At 27.8% G+C, this 21,053-nt stretch overlaps 1 protein-coding gene across 1 annotated transcript in view; it reads left to right on the plus strand.

Moving 5' to 3' along the window:
• Window positions 1-5,506: 5,506 nt before the first annotated feature.
• Window positions 5,507-21,053, plus strand: part of Dop1R1 (Dopamine 1-like receptor 1) — a 234,156-nt gene continuing 218,609 nt past the window's right edge. The window contains exon 1 of the mRNA XM_089228932.1: window positions 5,507-6,050. Coding sequence (XP_089085058.1) covers window positions 6,027-6,050 — 24 coding nt within the window. The 5' untranslated portion in view covers window positions 5,507-6,026. The remainder of the gene's footprint in view (window positions 6,051-21,053) is intronic.

A 21,053-nucleotide genomic window follows, 5' to 3' on the forward strand; every position in this document is an offset into this window, starting at 1 on the left:
ATAGTTAAAAACATAAACAATCGCAGTTATTGACAATTTTATGGAAAAATATAACCATTATTTTGCTAAAATTAAACGAAAACCATATTCAAAATTACACCGTCCAAAAGTAAACACTAGGTAGTAGGTACACTGAACGACTGAACTACTAAAGAAGTAAAGAATCGTGATAATATATGTATTGTCATGACTAAAATCAGAACTATTTCCCTGGTAGCAAAGTGAATGTGAATTAAAAGGCCTGTACGAATTGTCAACAAAGCGTTGATCGCGGTCATGGCTTAAGATAAACAGGTTATGAAACTACCCATTAAAACTATACAACAGAAATGATTCCCAAAGATTCTCGTATATAAACAGCTGAGGGCCTGTGTGAGAATAGTAGCTAGCGTTCTTGCGGCTAAACATTTTTTTTATTTATTATCAATGTTATCTTTAAACATTTACCCGCGAATTTTTATTATTGGATATTTGGCATGACAAATTATCAAGGCCCGGAACTTTAGGCATTTTCATATTTGTCTAGAAAGTGCATAGGTACTGCATATTGAAATTCTGATCCGATGCAAATTCGATTAATGAATCGTACAATGGTACGTATAATTTAAATACAACATTTTTTGTTGCATAATTTTGCATATTTCGTTATTTATTGTACGAATACGCATATTTTAGGTTTAAGAACATTTTTATGCATATTTTTTTTTTTAGAAATTTATAGTTAAACAAAAATATATTGGATATAAATTATGACAACCGAAATTCTAAATTTAATATCATTTGACAAAATAAATTAATTCATCAACGGCTATTACTGTATTGCTCCCAATGCACTCAACAATAATATTATCTCTATACTACTGAGAACTCGTAGGTAATAGTGACCGCCGACCGGCCTGTATTTATTTTTATCAAAATTTACCACTACATGAATATTTTGTATCATGCTATGAAATATATTATATTGTAAATTGTAGGTAATTTGTGAACAATTATGTTTACAATTTTGCATGTAAAATTTATTTTGTTCAATAAATTGCCCTATAAATTGCATATTTTTTGCATATTTTCCATTTTTTTACTGCATATTATTTTTAATTAATTTTTTTTTATTAAGCCTCGGCGTCAAAGGCCATTGGCGTTGGTTTACAATAGGTTACATATATATACAATTATTTACAGGTTATATGCAATTTATAAGCTTGGACTTAATTATAAATGTTATCATATTACTAATATTGTCTGGGTGTAGGGCTTCTGATAAAATGTTTGATACACCTGCTTCCCGTTTGTCTGTTTCGTATAATATGCGGCATTCGGATATGATGTGTTTGATTGTGAGAATACCACAACTGGCACAAATGGGAGGGTCTTCCTTTTTCATCAGATATTGGTGTGTTAGCCATGTGTGTCCTGTTCGCATTCTGTTTATTGCGGTTTCTATTTTCCTTGAGGAGTCCGACGGATAGGGCCATGGATGTATGGAATTTTTAATTTAATTTAATTTAATTTTGTGGAACCTTGTTTCCATGTCCGTAGCCATATGTTATTAGAAATTGTTTTTCTTATGGATTTAGTGTCGTATAGGGTGAAACAATTGAGCCTAATCGCATTACTGCATATTATACCGCATATTTTGATGTATTTTAACGCATATGTATGTGCATATTTGAGTAAATTTTAGCGCATAAAGTTCCGAGCCTTGCAAATTATATATTATTATTATATATTATTTGACATGATGTTTGGGATTTAGAATAAAGATTACAATAATACATGAATACAATACAATCTTCAATAATTTGCTTTTGTATAGTGTTGCACCAATTTCCATTTTTCATCGTTTTAAATACGTTGAAAATCAAAAATCAAATAAAATTAATAGAGCCAAAAAGAAACTTTCAAAACTTGTATCCAGTTAGGTTAATAAATGTTTAAAAAATGTGTTAATAAATGTTTTATATTATCATTCATACGTGTTATATTTATATATTATAATTGTTTATTTATGCAAGAAATCAAAAAAAATCTTAAAATATTCAATATTGTGTTGTTTACTAGGCAAGTTAAAATTAAAATACATGGCAAAATTCAAAAAGTATCATGGAGAATTATAAATAAAGCTAAATAGTACCGCATGGAGCGCTGGGTATCATTCTCGCTGGTATCCGAGGATTGACGGACTAGAGCCCCAATAATCACAGCTGCGTTTCGAAACCTGTCTATCTTCAACCATGATTGCGGTCTCGGTGGCGATGTTGCTGTTATTATTATTGGCTATTGCCTAGATCGCAGTATAAATTCATCGACCGTGGTATAAATTCGGTGACCGTGGTCACTATTGTATAATAAACGGGATAGATCCATAGAGTATACATAAAGTATACACTTTGGACCGTACGTGGTACGTATAATATAATATTATTTTAAAGTGTGAAATGCAATCGTAATTCGTAATTTTCATATTTTCTGTCATACGTTGTGCAGTCAGTATTACGAAAAGCAGGCCAACTTTTTTATCCACGTCCATTGTGCCGAATGATGATCGTTCAAACCGTTGTCGCGCTGTCGTTTGCGAGTGTGTATTAATAGCGATGAAACGTAGTTCCTGCGGAACGAGTCTTGCACGTACAGTTGAGAGTCCCGTCGTTTCCGGTCTGACAAAACGCGTCGCCCGTTTCCTGAGGATTACGAGCCGAGGGCACTGTTTTGAGATGCATACATCAAAACTCACGACACCAATATTATTCACAGGTATGAGACCTATGTAAATGGCAGGGGGTAGACTAAAACAGTTATAGTTGTGTTAGTATAAGAAGACTCTTGCTACGCCCGTAAGCCCGTTGTACTTACGCATATTATTACGATAGTAATTTATATTGAGCATAATATGCAAGGATGTATAATTGTATAATTGGTAAATAATATTTGGAGTATGCGGCATATTTTCTAAAAATGTATCTCATAAAATAATTTCTGGTTGCACTTGAATATTAATCAATTAACACCCTATTGTCTATTGTTAATACACAAATTATCCATATAATATGTGGATAATATAATATATTTTTATCAATTAATACATCAGTTATATTTATGATTTCAATGAAATCATTTCATTGTATGGTTTCGAGAACCGCGATGGTATGTCGCTGGGTCAAGACTTAACTACCGTATATAATTAAAAAAAAAAATACAATGGGAAGTAGAATTAAACAAATAAAAATAATAATATACTCATTGTCCGTTAACCTTACACCTACTTCAAAATTAATGTTTTATTTCAAGTGAATATTGTTATGAGGTAAGGACACACCAGTGTATAATACACTCGCCATGTATTCCCATGTGTAAAGTTGTAACTTGGGATAAAAATACTAGGGTCCAACAAAGACACTAGTAATTTTTAATTTTAAAATACTATAGCTCTTTATTCTAGTTATGACTGATTTTACAAAAATATAAAACTATTCTTAATACAATAAATCAATAATATTCACAGCTAAAATTATTCTATTTCTAAACATTTTCGAACCTTTGGACTCTTTCCCTTCCAAAATTACGGTCTTCCCATATATTAGTTCAAAACACTTAAAACCCAGATAATAGGCATCTGGGTAAATTTGTAATGCTTTCCATTTTTGTATTTTCTTCAACGTAGTTGATTTTCAAGATAATTTTTATAAATGTGAGGTATAATTATTATTATTGTTGTGAATTATATCGTCAATTGGTTTAATACATTTACTTATAATATAATCTATATATTGTTGGTTGTACCGTATAAGTAATAGGATTAAATACATTTTTGATTAAAATTAAATGTGGGCGAGCCCTTGATAAATAATAACGCTGTTTTTATATAAAAAACTATTATTATTGGGATCTCGATTGTGTAAACCTTTGGAAAAAGATATTGGTACACATAGGTGTATAGTAAAATTTATCGTTACTGCAAAAATACAGAATAATGACCAATTACTTCCGATTACCATGTGAATATACCAGATGTTAATGTATTTTAGCGTGTAGTTAGTTTTTAGATGAATGATGGTCATTGGGACACGTACATTTCAACAGTGTAATCAGAGTGCATCATCGCTTATTGTTATTATGTAATTAGAACGTAACTCCAAAAAAGTATGAGAATAATTAAATATAAATAAATTCTATGTCAATAAGTAGTTATATAGCTAACATTTATTTTTATTCTCTAATGCTTGGACAATTATTTCAAATCATAATTAATAGGGGCTGGACAATAACTATATTCAGTGGTGCCGAACTATAAAAAAATGGAGTATGGCAAATATCAAATTTTAATAGTACCACCCACCTACCAATTGGTGTACGTGTACCCGTGGGGGGCTGAAATACTACCATCATATCTATTTTCATATTGTGTTATCAGTAATTTATGATATAGCTGATATAGTTCACTATGGCAGTCGGCATAGTTGGATATAGGGATCGGCGCCACTGACTATATATCAAACTCGTATAATAATATATGTAAATATTATGTTTTTTTTTAAATTTTAGATTTAGAAAGTCTGCAGTAGTCTGTACAGTGCGTAGCACAATAAGTATATGTTATGTTATAAGTAACAATAATATTTTTTAAAATAATAAATCATCCATTGGTGACACTTGGCTGGCAATTAACGGTATCTAGAGTCTATATCTCCGTTGTTTAAATATTATAACGTACGGCAATTGCATAGTTCGTTTCATATTTCCACCAATAGCAATATAACAATTGGTTTTCTAACAATATTAAATTGGTTAAAAAAAAAAAACAGATAAATAAATTGTGGTATGTTTATAATTAAAGTTATACTCGTCGGCGTTGATGGGGCAGTGGCGTAATTAGGAATTCGTTTTTTTTTTTTTAGATTACCTATATGATTTTTAGCAAAATCTGTAAACCTCATACAGTAACCAACCCCGCCAAATATAAAATGTTAGCAGTAAAATAAAAGTTTTTTGGGGGATCTATCCCTCTCACCCTCTTAATTACGCCCATGTGATGGGACATTTGCAATCGTAAGAATCTTATTCGAGATGGTGGCCGACCGGAACTACAAAACATTAGGTACCTACCTCTAATGATGCTATTTAGAAATATAAAAAAGATTTTTTACTAAAAAGTTGTATAAAAATTGTTTATGATATAAAATTAAAACTTTTCTGATAAAACGTTAAATTCTGCAGATGTATATAATATTAAAACATTATACCCATTATTGACGTACTCAATAAATTGTTGATATAAAAAAAGATTCTCATGATGGACTTAGTATAGGCATGTCAACGCTAAAATCAGTGAATTTTTAGTTTTTCAAAACGTTTGCATCGCACACATTGAAGAAATGTAGCATTAATTATTTTTTCGGCTCTGCAGCGTACTAACTTCAATACTCAAGTCAAATGAGGGGGAAGAAAAACACATGTTTTTGGTTACACCAATAATTCAAATTTATCCTATCACAGTGCGCCGGAGGAGGGGTGCGCGTGTGTGCCCACAACGAAACAACGCCGCCGCCAGATCGTCTACTGGTCCGCTTCCGACGCTGACGCCGCCACCGCCGGCGACAACGACGCCGCGGTCGCCGCAGAAGCACGACAGTGAAGCACAAAGTTTCGGGCCGCGTACTAGGCGTGCTCGTTGCCGTCATTCGCCGTCGCTGCCGTTGCCGTAATCACCGCCGTCACCGGCTTCTTCTTACGCTGTTTCACGTCTGCCGACGCTGCTTGTGTTGGTCCACTGCACCCGCGACACACGGTCTCACCGTCCCACCGTGTCGTGCGATTTCTTAGATCCCGCAACAAGTATCCGCCGCGTGCCAAGTACCCATCGTCATCGTCTCGTCTCTTTTCGTTCGCACATGGTACGCCGCTTAACCATCTACCACCCTCTGGGTCACGTGCCCGTGCGCCGACGATGACGTGCTAATGACTGCTGGATGTCACGCGAATCGCTCAGCACGCCGCCGCCGCTGTCGCGTTCAAACCCGTCCGACTAAATGGAAGTGTACGTCTTGTTACAGGTACGTCAACATACTGTATTTATGACATTATAGTGCATTTCGTTACATCTCGTATATTAGTTAAATATTACGTTGCAGTATATATTATATAGTGGTAGATTTATGATTTTCTTTTCGCGTGGGGGGCAACGATAAGAAAAATCTTCCTTCACTCTGTATACTTTAATGCATTTTTTTTTTACAATGTTTTAATCAATTTGTTTCAAAAAAGAACAATTAGAACAATTGAGGTAATAGATAGTAATAAAAATAAAAATAAAACAATACTTTAATACATGTTGGACAAAAATCGTTCTCATTGAAATTGAGTCCATCCAGCCAATACATAAAATGGCCAAATATTTCTATATAAACCTCGTCACCTTAGTACCTATCTATAGGTAAAAAAAAAATATTTAAATAAAAAAACCTCTAGAAGAGTGATCTATCTCCTTGGTCACGCTCCATTATACATGTATGTAGAACGTATATATAAAATCACGATGACACCTACAGTAGCCGAATGCCGACGTTGACGATGTCCGCGTGAACGCGTTGTATCAATTGTCATAATATTTCATCGCGATTGGCCTAGATAAACCGTCCGTATCACATATAATTGTAAGACTTGCGTTGGTAATAATATAAATACCGAGATAAATACTAATAAGCCCTGTGCATCATTATTACGAGATAAAGACAGGGTAGGTATATGTATAGTAATATATTATTATCTCAGGTAGCAGAGATTGGTTCACTCCTAGTTATCGAAATCGAGCCCAACATGTAGTTGGGTGGCATTGGGTAGATAACTCTTAATTTCTAGTATAACTGTGTATATCTATACTTTTACTTTTTATAGTTGTGGGGTGTATTTCAATAACACATTTACTGCTCCTGCATGTAGAACGTATCTAACCGTGTAAAATGTTTGTTTTAAAATATCATTTATTACATCACTGTTTTATTGAACTTTTGTACCTGACTTCTTAATATCTTGTCAATTAATGTAGTAAAAACATAAATAATATAAGAAATGTATAAAAATATTTTTCTAATCTTTTATGATAGGTACTAAAATAAAAATATTGCTTTATCTGATTGTATTAATATTAAATATTACCTATAATATATATATACAGGGTGTCCCGCAAGGATTTACGTATTGCAATATCTCCCGAAATAATGGAGATATCAAAATTCTGGTTTTGTAATAAGACTTACAGGGGTAAGAACTAAAGTTATTTCATATTTTAATCTATTTTTATGTTTTGGTAAAAAAGTTAAAAAATATATTTTTTAATTATTTCCAAAAAAAATCACTATAGACATTTTGTGGAGTTTATATTTCTGAAAATATTAACGTTTCAAAATTTTACTTTCGTTAATTTTAACCTAAATTTTGTTGTTATCTACATAGATCAATTTATTTTTACTATATAGTTTATAGAAGTGTTTAAAAATTGTTATACCTATCTAATATTATTGTTTAATGTTCCCGATTCATAAGTATTTCATGTAATTAATTTAAAATTAGTTAGGCATAATTCAATGTTATTTATAAAAAATAATCAATCAATGCAATTTTACTTTATACCAAAGTTGTGCACATAAAGTCGATATATAAAAACAATATTTTTCTAAGTTTTAAATATTAATTCAAAGTATATCTGCAAGAACTGAATAACTATTAAGACAACAAATTTTAGTATACTGTGTATTCTATACATATATTTACGATTTATTGGTCCGTTTTGTTCTTCGATGTTTATTTTTTATACTGTGTAGAGCGAGTAACATGCAAAATACTTGGTTGTCTACTTACCTAAATGTAAATATATCAAGGAAAACAACCTCATAGACCATAATACTAAAGCGTAATGTTTTTAAACAACACAACTACAAAATGAAAAAAAAAATAGTGTAAATTTCAGAATATAGTTTGAATTTTAAAAATGTACACTGACGATGTAATAAAATTTGCATATCGAAATATATCGTTTGCCAGAGGAGACAAGGACAATTATTGCATTTTTTCTACTACCATCCATGGTTGTATGTGTTTAAATATATTGTTAGCTAAGTATCATTAAAAATGCAAGCCATAACGGTATATGAATACGCTGTGCTGTGTAATTTTTCTGGGTCTGTAGGTTATAGGTGCATTTTTAGGGTAGGAAAAAAAAAATAAAACCGTGAATTCATAATGGTTTATCCAACCAGAAATCTATACAAGATTATAATGTATACGAAATTCAAGAGAATCTTAAATTACCTCAATAAGGACAAAATGAAAACCAAACAAAATATTTCGCCCCTATAAATGCCAATTTTCAATTGAAGTTTTATTACGTTTGTAAAACATTCGGTTTGGTTGTATGTAACATAAAAAATTGAGTACATTCTATTCGTGCCCAAATTATTTTTTCACACGTCTACTGATGTGGAACTATACGGTAATGGATCACACTATCGAAAATGATGTTGTACATTAGAGCTACGCAGACATAAACTTTGTGTTATGGAATAGTGAGTAGGGCAAAATAATATTTACGAATCTCATTCCAAAATATTTGTTTTTATACGAACATGTTTAATAATAATAATAATAATGATACAAAGGTTTGGAACATTCAATTAATAAGCAAATTTATAATTAAAATGCTGTAACGCTTATTACTTATTGAATTATCTGGTACATTTTATAATGATTCTTCTTAGAAATATATACCAACAATTAAGTAAAAAATAATTTTTTTAAATCTATGTTTCCAACTAATTTTTGGTATATTTTCGTTTATTTAATATTTATAATTCACTGACTGGACTAAAAATTAGAATTCTGATGGTGTAAATTAAAATAATATAAACATTAAAAAGTTTGACTTTCACATTATTTCTGTTCAAAGTTATGATTATTCACACATTATAACTCAATTGAAAACGCCATATTAAAAAAAAATTGCTAAGTAAAACTGAAAGGAGTATAATAGAACCTTATATTAATTATTAAATTAATAAGGAGATGAAGAACTCGTTAGTCTTTTATATCAAAATTTTTGTTTCACTTTAAGTGTTTATTATATTCTTAAAAAACATTATTAGTATTGGGTATATTCTTTGATTGAAAGTTTTCTTTAAAAGCTTTTTTTGTAGAGATAGAAAATGTGTGCTGTTAAAAATAAAAATATCACTTCTGTCAAATATTTGAATAATAAGAGATAAATCTAATGTTTAATGATACGAATTTAGAATTCAAACCAAAAATGTTTACACTAATATTAATTGTTTATTTAAAAAGTATATAAATGCATTGCTCTACTGGTAAGATTTGTAAAATTCCAACTATAATTGCTAATGTACATTGTACGTACAGTAGCTTATTCAATTAATTTTGAACGTATACATTAAGTTAGGTAATCGTGATTCAGTAGTTATAATATTTTAAATTACAAATCATGGATTTATACATTTATGTGAGAAAACTTAAATTTTATACTAGGTTCATTATTTTATTAAAAAACTATACCTCCTAGTATAATTGTGAAATTGCAAAACATTTAAAACAATATTTCTATTAATGTACTAGGTACTTTTAAAACCATCCTAAAACAATATTGTGTTGATAAATCCGTTAATCGTTAATAGAATATATTAAGATTATTGTTTGTTAAATATAATTTAGGGATATCAACAATGAAATAATAAATTGCAGTTATTTTTTAACGAATGGCCACAAATTTTACTTTTAGTATTATATTCAAATGGACATTGGCTTAAACAAATATATATCATAATATATACGTGTATTACTACTTTAAATGTACAAACGTGACTTGATTAAGTCAAATTTATCACTGGAAGTGAAAAATTACCATGGCTTTGATTAAATAATTTGAATCACCTATCTTTTCACCTATCTCTGTGTACAGTGGCTTAGCAAGGGGGAGGACTGAGGGTGCTGCAGCCCACCCCCTCCCTGAAATGTTGTGAAGATTTAAAAATTGTTTTAATGGTCTATTGAAAGTCATTAAAAAAGTCTTAAATCGTATTTTTACTATTTTTTTCTGCATGTTTAACTTATGAAAGAACCCAGTTAAATCACCGCTGTGTAAAAATTGATAAGCCTAAAATTGATTAAATTTAAAATATCGAGTAAAGTTGAAGTGAGACTGTTAAAATATCTGTTAAACTATTATCCACACGTTAGTGATAATAGTATAATTGTTAGTAAAGGCAAGTTATGTTATATCGATGTTATATTTAAATTCAAATTATTCTGGGTAAAGTTGAATAGTTCCTAAAAATACAAAGTACCTACATTCGATCAGTTGTAATAAAAATCACTCATCTATACGGTTCCGTCTTAGCAGCGATTATATCTGATGCAATGCAAAAAATAATAACTAGCTTTAAATATAAGTTATATTTAAATCTAATTCTATATCTAAGGTTAATGTCTAGGTGTAATTATATTTGTAATTTGTTAAAATTATCATATAATTGAATGTAGAATATAGACAATATTCTAGAATTATATTTTTTCAATGTAATACACATCTGTTTAAATGTTCATAAAAGATACAAATATATACTACATATATTCTAGGTATATATAATATACATATTTGTTTGACAAAATTCAATTTGGAAATAAGTGGGAATTGATTAAGACTTTGATAAGTTCAAGTCTTTATATCAATAATTCAAACTCCATAAAATGTTCTGTAGGAAATGAAACAAAGATATTCATTGATACTTCCCATACCTCACTTACTCTGTTTAATTTATTCATTATCAGATCTCAATTCTTAAAGTAAAGAGTGTCTTTCGAAATCGATGAATGGCCATTATTGAGATTTCAATTGTATAATTTTTGATGATTTCGTTTTAACAGTACTTAAGAATAATACTAAATTAATATGACTATTTATGATTTATATATTCTGTTTAATGGATTGAAAGTAAAAATATGTGATTTTGTATAAATTATCTAGATGTTATAACATTTTATTTAACTACTGATTCTTGTAAATATTTTCTTACTTTTATGCCAATGGCTATTTTTGAGGCTTATTTATTTAAATAAAAAAAAAAAAAATAAAAAAAAAAAAAAAAAATATTAAATAGAATGTAAAGGTGTGTACTATGTAATGCTAATGCCATTAATTATTAAATAAAAATGTATAATTTCAAGACCAATAAAAAAAAATAACAATAATAATAATAAAAAATGCAAATATTTAAATATATTATATTGTTTTAATTTTAACACTTATTAGTTATTTTTATTGCATATGATATAAGGATATAACAATAATATAGTATAGTGGTTAATCACGGGCTTACTACACATAGTTCAATTTTATGTAATCCTTGAAAAACGGATATTGAAAATACACATTTATGCATTCCATATATATTTAGTTATGTTGATAAATTATTAAATTTTAACAGATAGAATAGGAAATAACATCAAATTGAGTACAGTAAATTGAAAGCTTTTTAAAACATAGTGTCATTGTAAATTTGAATAAAAAGTCATAGCCGATATTATGTTGACTCACGAAATTAGATTAAATTTTAACGGTTTGTAAAATATGTTGGTAGAGTTAATAAATTAATTTAGATTAAATGATTGTGTTGAAATAAAAGAAAATTTTTATTTGTTGATACCTCAGCGAAATGGCTGTTATTAAATGTTTTACGATGTCTTATAAAGAATCTATAAATTTCATTATAACTGCGATTATATTTGTGGTAATGTGGTTGTACTGATATGGGTCTCATTTGACGCTAAATATTTAAATATTGACTTTAGAATTTATTAAGTTTCAAAAATTATTGTTGAACTCAGTTAAATTAATTAAGTATTTAAGCGTTGAAAAAATATATCTTCAAGGTGTGTAAAATATAAATATAACTAAAATGTTTTCATAAATTCTGTCTTCTACTATTCTATTAATTAGACAGGTATATTTTTTCGTGGACGTTCTTCTATTTTAGTATTTGTATCAAAATCAAATGATCCATATTTTAAGTATCTCATTAGATTCGTACAGTTGTACCTAGCTATATTATTTCTAAAATTTCGTTATTAAAATGATTGCACGGCGGCCTAGATAGGCAATTTGGATACATTATAATACACGTACTTTATTAGTTATTAAGTTATTAAGTATACCCTTCCCAAAAAACTTAGCTACGTCATTCAAGAATAAAAAAGTGTAATGTTCCCAGTTACCCTATCAAGGTACATCCAAACTTAAGTGTTCCGTAGTTTATTTAGTTTAATCATATATTTTATAGTATCTGGATAATAATATAATGCCATTTAAATTGTAAAGCTATGAAAAAATACGAACTGTACTATACAAAGACGTAATGTCAACACTTGGTACTTGTCTTTCTTCACTCGACTAACTTTGTGACAGTGGTGAATACATACATTTAATGAACTTTTCATATTTTGAATAAATGATTCTAAGGTGATATTGGATGCTAAAAAATAGTTATTATATAATAGCCATTAAAAATATTATAAATTATAATATATTACACAATATAATGAAAATAATCAAAGGTTAAAAATATTTAAATTATATTAAATTTAATGAGGTGAGATCATAAAATACGTTTGTTTATTTTATTAAAGAAGATAAAAATTAATATCGTTCAACTGTAACTTATTTTATCATCTGAAAATTGTATTCCACTATAGCCTTTCAATTTTATAATCCACCGTTGAAAAATTTAAATTTATGTTTGGTGAGTTAATGACATTATACGCTTTGAATTTGTTCATATTGCTTTACGTCATAGAATCTTTGTCTTTTGAGATCAGTTTTTGTTGTAAGAAAAATAAAATTATACGATGCAATACAGGTGAATAAGAGACGGCGAAAAATGACGATGATTAATTTTTTAGCGAGAAATTTACGAATTGACAAGAGTGCATGAGCGTAGGTACATTGTCGTGATGTAGTTGCAACGGTCAAGCTTGAAACTTTTAGGGACATTTTCTTCCAATTTAATTTTTCAACCGAATTAAAACTTTTTATCATAAGATTGATTAACAGTTTGACCTGTTGGAACAAATGTATTGTAAAGCAGGCTTTTAATATCAAACAAACGAAAAAGTATAGTTTTCGCATTGAAACCAACTTTTCGTTCATTCTGGATCTTAGTGAAGTTACCGATTTCCATTACGAATACTGTTTAAACATCATTACCATAGTGTCAAGTATCATTAATCGTAATAACTAATAAGTATTAGCAATATTAATTAGTTTGGATTTTATGGATTTTTTTGAAGAGTTGCAAACCTATAGGTTATAATTAATGTGCCTCGACTCAGAAATTGTATAAATATTTTTATAGATTTTTTTCGTGTACTTGAATATTATTTTTAAATAGTTTTTTTGCGTCCAAAAAGGATTATTACATTTCTTATTAAGTTCTGTGAATGCCATTATTGATTATTCTAACAAATAGAGTGATGAATCACGAATTTATGAGTAAAATTGTACAATTTGCACTTTTACTGCTCCAAAACGTGATGACATACACTAAAAAAAAAACACACACACACACATCATGGTAAAATAACAAACAACCAAGATCTTTGAACGCGATTTCCGTAATTTCTGTTTTGGTTTTCAATATTTTAATTTTCTTCGTCAGAATCGTTTTCAAAATCAGAACAAGAACTTGAATCTGAATAGGAATTTGAATTATCCATCATTAAGTTTATGATCACCAAGCCGTAATCTGCCTCTATTGTACTTTCGTTTGCCTTGGAAAAGACACTCGTCAATCTGTACATTGTATCCTTTACTTCTCATTTTTCCTCAATGTTTAAACTGTTCGATGACAACGGCTCGACACAAATTATACCAATCCGAGACTGTGTGATGTCTTCTACCAGTATTTTTTTCTGTTAGTCTAGCATCAAACAAGTTCCAATATTTCGCATAAACTTAATCCACTATTATTATTTCCATTTTTATCGGTGTAAGTAAAAAATAGATTTTCTTTACGAATGGATTGCCATATTTGACAACTCTTTTTTTTTTACATCGTAAATATTTTGTTATAATAATAGCTCGCGCCGTTTACATCACGTTTTTGGCTATTTTTTAAAGTTTCTTTCATTTAACCATTACATTGTTGTCCAATAGAATTTAACTTTGTACACAGTTTTGTATTAGGTAATAAATCACAATATTTTAAAAATTGTATAGGTACAAGTTTCGTCATTAAAAATAATTTTTCTATATAATTCACCCAGAGTACTCATTTTATAAAACCATAAATTTACAATTAATGAAAAACACACAACTTCGACGTTTGATATTGTTGATCAACGAACACATAATAAATTCTAAAATAAAAAACTTTGAAATTTCTAATGGAGTTATAAATATATATAGAAATATAATATCGATACTGTCAATACCTACAGATTACGGTAGCTTACGTAGATAAAGGTAGATAGCATACGACACCGAAAATTTGTTGGTAGATAGCATACGACACGTGTGTCAAAAGTTATCTCAAAAATTAATAAGTTATATACCTATTGTTTTTTTTAAATGTATATGTTATAAAAAAGGGGTGAGTTGGTTACCTCTCTATTGTTTAGTTGAGTATATTTCGTCATTGCAAAGATGTGATTCATAAATCACATCGATCATCGCTGTACCTAATGTATATTCAATATCGAGATTAATTAGGTTTAAAGTATAATTTATTGGATTTATGAATACGAAAATCGATTATGAGTGAAGACGGTCTGGCAGCCTATATTATTAGGTATATTTTTTGATGTATGTATTTATATTGTTACTAAAGTAATTTGTTGTACTATTACTAATACAATATAAACTATTAATAGGCAATAAAAAAAATAATAGTTTTTCCATTTCTCATAGTTACTCAATATATATTGAAATATACTGTTTAATTTAAATTACTGAATATTATATTAGAGTAATTTATAAATTTATTTTTATTTTCTCATGCTGAATATTGTAATATTACACGACATAAATTAATTCATCCACTCAATTATCTAAATATTCTTAGTTAATTACAAAAAAAAGAAGGAAATAATCAGTGTTATTAAAATAATTATTAATCAGAATTTAAAATTTTATTCGAGACGCCTGAAACGTAAGCGGTGTCGTGATATATTAAATTAAATTAGTTAACACACTAACAGAAAGTGTCATCAATGGTTGGCTTCTTTCAACTCAAGTTTTATGACTGGTTAATTATATCTTTATCACATATTCTTTTTGTATCTAGCTATTTATACAGATTGTTTATTATTTGTAAAATGTAAATATATATAATATTGTTTATACAATAGTGTATAATAAATGTTAATAATTATGGTCGATTCTATGTGGTGTACCTAATTATTAATCGAAATCAATTTTACCGTCAAAACCAAAAATGAATTATTCATTGGTGTACTTTATAAAGTTTTGTTTAGTAAATATCATTATTTTCATCTTCATATGAAGAATTTTCCCAATTCCGTTCACTTTTTCAATTTAATGAAAATTCCAACTCAAAAGAATTGAAATTTACCGCACACCTTTAGGAAGTGAATTGGTGTATTTCCAAATTCAAATAGAGGTATTTTATTAAACGTCGTATACGATTATTATGCGAAATGTAGTTGAACACATATAATTTAGTATTTTAATATTATGCCAGCTGCAAGTAACGCCTTTTTAGTATCTATAGAAATAACGACCAATTTTAAATATTTTCATTTTCTCAATGTTGAAAATTGTTACTGAAAAAATAACATATTTGTACACCTCTTAAGATTATATTGATAATATCTTTGCATAATATGCTTATAAATTATTATCAAGTTTTACAATGGTTTAACGTGGTTAGAAAATGCAAATTTTTTGAGTTGTATATCTACACTTTTGTTAAAAAAAAAATAATAATATTACAACATAATATGAATGTTATCAGGTCGAAGAAAAATATATTCACTTCAAACATTTTTTTTTAATATAAATAAAATTCAATCATAATATTATATTGAATAATATTTTTATTGATATTTCTGTTGAAAAAAATTACTATTTTTTGGGATAATTTCCTTTGAAAGTGATATTAAAATATTACTGTAAGTATATGAATAATATAATTTATTGCTATTTGTTATGCTATAATATACACCGGACATCTTGAATAACATTAAGTATATAACGACTGAACGAACTTATGAACGAAATTCGTATCATATTCAATAAAAATTCAGGATTACAAGAATGTAATATAGTATACAGGTTATGATTACCTTGTAATAGGGAATCGTTTTATATTCTGAGCGTGTATCGTAATAATGGATACTTAAGTTTATTTGTTTGAAGCATCATCACATTTTTTTTGTTTGCTAATTTATTTAATTATTTATTTTTATAAGTGATCTTCATAGTTCGTTGATTTTGATGAATTTTTAGCACAAATTTGATGTGGTTAAATAAAAATAACTGCAGAGAGATCATCAGAGAACATTTTTTTTCAAATAAAATATTTTATTAACCGTTAATATAATGTTACACTTTTCGATTGGCTATTTAAAAACGCATTAAAGAAAATATCACATATACGTTTTGTTGGTTATTTGTTTATTTGTAACAGTTAAATGGTAATATATAAGTTTAATGTCAGCATATTATTATTATTATATATATTTTTATTATATATTATTATTATATACTTCCATTCTTCAATGCACATATTTTTCCTTATTGTTGTAGTTCAGTTATAAATGTAATACCAGAATCGTGAAAGTTGCGTTTTTTTTTTTAAAATCATTTATATTAAGATAATTATAATTTAACACTCTAAAAAAATTTAAGAAACATTTTTTTCACCGCATAAAAGTAAAGTTAAACCAATATGGACGGAGTTTATTTTATTTTATTCTTTTACCAAAAGGAATTATACTGTATACAAATAAATTCATTAATAATTGTTCACAATCACAAAGTGGCCTGAGTAGATTTTTAAATTATTATCATTATTATATTTTTTATTGAACATATTTAACATCAGCAGCAAAGGCCATTAATTACAATCAGTATACACAATTTTGTTTTTAGATTTTATTATACAGGTTGGTATTTTTTTTTGAATTTGAGAACCCGTGCGATGGTGGTAGCTTCCGGTCTGATAGCTGCGTCCAACGTAAAGGGTACGTTTGAATTTCTTCGTCCATCCGTAAATTGGCGGCATTCCGTGATTAGGTGGCTAACTGTTAGTTCAGTTCCACAAGAGATGTACAGTGGTTTTTCTTCCTTTTCCATGAGGTATCCATGTATAAGACGGGTGTGGCTGATCTGGAGTCTGTTTATGATTGTTTTATATTATCTTCTATTCGAGGGGAAAATAGACCAGCTAAAGATTGTGTTTTTTATTCTTTTTACTTTAGTGTACTGATTAAGCCAGTAAGTTTGACATTTAAAAAGTATGCGTTCATTAATTTGGTTTTTTAAATCTTGTAATGTTTAGCTATATTGGACGTCTGAGGATTTTGTTACTTTCTTGGAATTTCCGTCTGCTTTTTCATTACCTTCAATATTACTGTGCCCAGGGATCCAGATGAAGGGATATGTGTGAACCTATTGTTATTTTTGATGAATTCAATATCCTACAGTTTTATTTTTTTAATCAATTGATTGAAAGAGTTTAAAAGTAATGACTCTGTTTTCTTTTAAAAGTGTATATTTAAATATTAGATGTTATGTAATTGTATGACTAAATTTATTATAGTTTAGTTGATTTCTTATAAACACAATTACTAATATTGTATGAATTGCTTAGGAATAATCAAGTGTTATTATAGGTGATAAATAAATTCATTAATTATTAGGAATTAGTTACATAATCCATTTTTATATTATATATTTTGACCGTAATTTAATTCATTGAAATCTAAGATAAATATAACAATCCAATCTAGCATTCTGATTATTTATAATGAAAAGTAAAACTATTAAAGGTACTGTGATGACTGAGTTGATTTGGAGTTTTAACAGAAGTTGTATAACATTCAGCCATTCAAGTTTAGCATTAAATTTGAAGTTATGATAAACAATCTTATTTTATAAATAATTCTGAGTGAAACTCTGTAACAAATAAGATTGCATAAAATACTACCATTTTTAGATTCTGAGCGGAGCGATGAATGTATTGATTTTACCATGATGTGTGTTTTTTTTTGTGTCTGTCATCACGTTTTGGGTTAGTAAAAATGCTTCGATTTTTGACTTCAGTACCTCGTTCGATCAGAAAGTGAATCTAGTTGGTACTTTGGGGGGTCCACAGTAAAAAATTCTAAGTACTTTTCTAACTAATCGAGAAAAACAAACTAAAATTAAAGGAAAAACGGGAAATTTTACGCACACTCATTTTTCGACAAAATCGATTTTGGTTTTTGATGTAACAATTTCGACTTAAGTTGAACTATTCATAGGTATTTGCAATTTTCGATCATTATTAGTTTTTTTAAAAATTAATATCATAAAAATGTATTTGTTGGGTATAAAAGCTCGAAAATTTAATACAAGACTCTTAACATATTGTTATAATATCAGTTGAAAAATAAAATAAATTCCTAGTCACAATTTTTTTATAATCATTCAAAGTTTGAATTTTGAAAAAATACGTAAAAATCACAAAAATTCGCAAATTATTTTAAGCTAGAAATTCATAAAAAAATTTTTTTATAATCTAAGATTTGAAAATTTAATACAAGATTGTCCACCGGAAATTCAAATTAAATTTTTATGAGCATTTGAAATTTAAATTTTTACTACATTGGATTTTCACTGGATTTAATATTTAGCGATTTTCTTATTTTGGTATAACTCTAAGCAAATGACTACAGATACTTGAAATTTTCACTGAATGTTTATATAGGCATTTTCTATATTTGATAAAATTTTTGATTTTAGATTAGATTTGTTTTGAGCTGTTTACTGACATTTTAATTTTTCAACTTTCTTTGTTTTTTTTCTATAAATATCGATAAAAATTTATTTGTTGGGTAGAAAAACTTGAAAATTTTATACAAGGCTTCTAACTCATTGTAACAATAGTATTTGAAAAATATTGAAAATACATTGACACGATTTTTTTGATAAGCATATTTAAAGTTCAAATTTTGACTAAATACATAAAAATTACGGCAATGTTCAAATTATCTTAGATAAAAATTCATAAAAGTTTTTCTTTTTAAATCTAAGATTTGAAAATTTTTAATATTCTTTAATATATCCTAGAGTCTAGACAGATATACCGTTTCCGCTCAGAATCGTTTTTCGTACCTATACAATAATATAATAATATCATTGGAATAAAATTTAATTCCATCCATTACAGTAACCCACCTGTAACTTACTGTACAGCAGAACGACATCTACGACTTACCAGATTTTTCAATTATAATAATGACAATGTATTAAAAGTCATTATATTTTTTATTTTTTAAATTTCCATTATAATATATCAGAATTATTTACAGTTACTTATTTAACTTGTAAAACTTACTAAACTTATTAAACTCATTACGACAAACATATTTAAAATTTAAATGCATCATAAACTTACATACATTTGATTTTTAACCTAAAATTTGGATATTTAAATTGATAAATCTTAAAAATTAAATACACATAACATACAATCCCATATTTTTTCAAATTTTAAATAAACATTACTTAATAAGTACCATATATAGTTTACATGCTCGATGATTTAACTATATGATATAAGATATAACGACTAAAATATTAAAAATATTGGTATTTTTTGCACCCCGTAGTCTTATTTATTTAAGTTTTCAACAGGCCAGGGCAAATTACATATTATATTAGATAATAATTATGGTTACTTTCAATATTTCGTGCAACTAAAGAAAAACTATGACAAATTAATTAAGGTCCACTTTCAATTTAGGAATTTTAAACATCGTTAAAAAGATAAGAAGATTTTAAAAGCCGTTGTCAACAGCTACCAAGATTCTCATAAGGCTTTTGAAGGACCTCTTAATGTAATCAGATGCTCGAGGGCACCTATCAAAGCATACAATTATTATTAATTATATATAGGCATATTTCTATAAATAAAATTTTCTGGGAATATATAAGGTAATTTACACAACATGCTCACCTTCTTTTTTTTCAGTAATTAAGTTCATCAAAATTTAATGTTTGTAACCTCGTTTGTAACTTTAAAATTTATGACTTTAATACCATATTTTAAAATTCTTGAGATGCTTTATACTATTTAAAAAGTGACGATACAAACTTCTGTTTTTCAAATGAAAATCCTCCTATTTCACTATAAATTACTTATGTACATTTTTAAAAGACTTAATAAGTAGGGTAGATTGCAGTGTTATTTTTATATCTGTAAATTTTTTTTTTTTTTTTAAATAATACGATGAATGATGATATAATTATCTGTAACCTGTAGGCACTGGATCGTGGTATATCATACTGTGGTAGATAATGTAGGTGTTGATGATAGTAGACACTTCACGGCACAACAGTTTTACACATTAAAATGCGTATTAATTTATGATATTATTATGAATTAATTTTTACATTACTTACCTATTTAACTTTACCATGCAAATGATTTATAAATTAAAATATACATAAGTTAATTTAGTTCTTGTTATATTCAGTGTTATAAATTATAATTTTATCTTATAGGTAGGCACTTATATTATTTTTAAGATTAATTAATTATAAAACAATTCATAAATATAAAAATACTGTTCTAAAAGTTCTAGTCAGGTGTTTAATAAAATTAGGTATCTGAACTGATGTTAATACGTCGTCACGAACTTCACATAATCTATCACAAAACATTTCACATTATACCGTCTTAACTGTTAACAGTTCGACCATTCGAAACCATTAATCTAAAATATGTCATCTTTAAACCAGTTAGATGATGTTCTTTATTATCTTATAAAAA

This window comes from Diuraphis noxia, unplaced genomic scaffold, assembly GCF_037042655.1.
Source record: "Diuraphis noxia isolate RWA-SAM2 unplaced genomic scaffold, SU_Dnox_SAM2 contig0005, whole genome shotgun sequence".
In the NCBI taxonomy this organism is placed as follows: Eukaryota; Metazoa; Arthropoda; class Insecta; order Hemiptera; family Aphididae; genus Diuraphis; species Diuraphis noxia.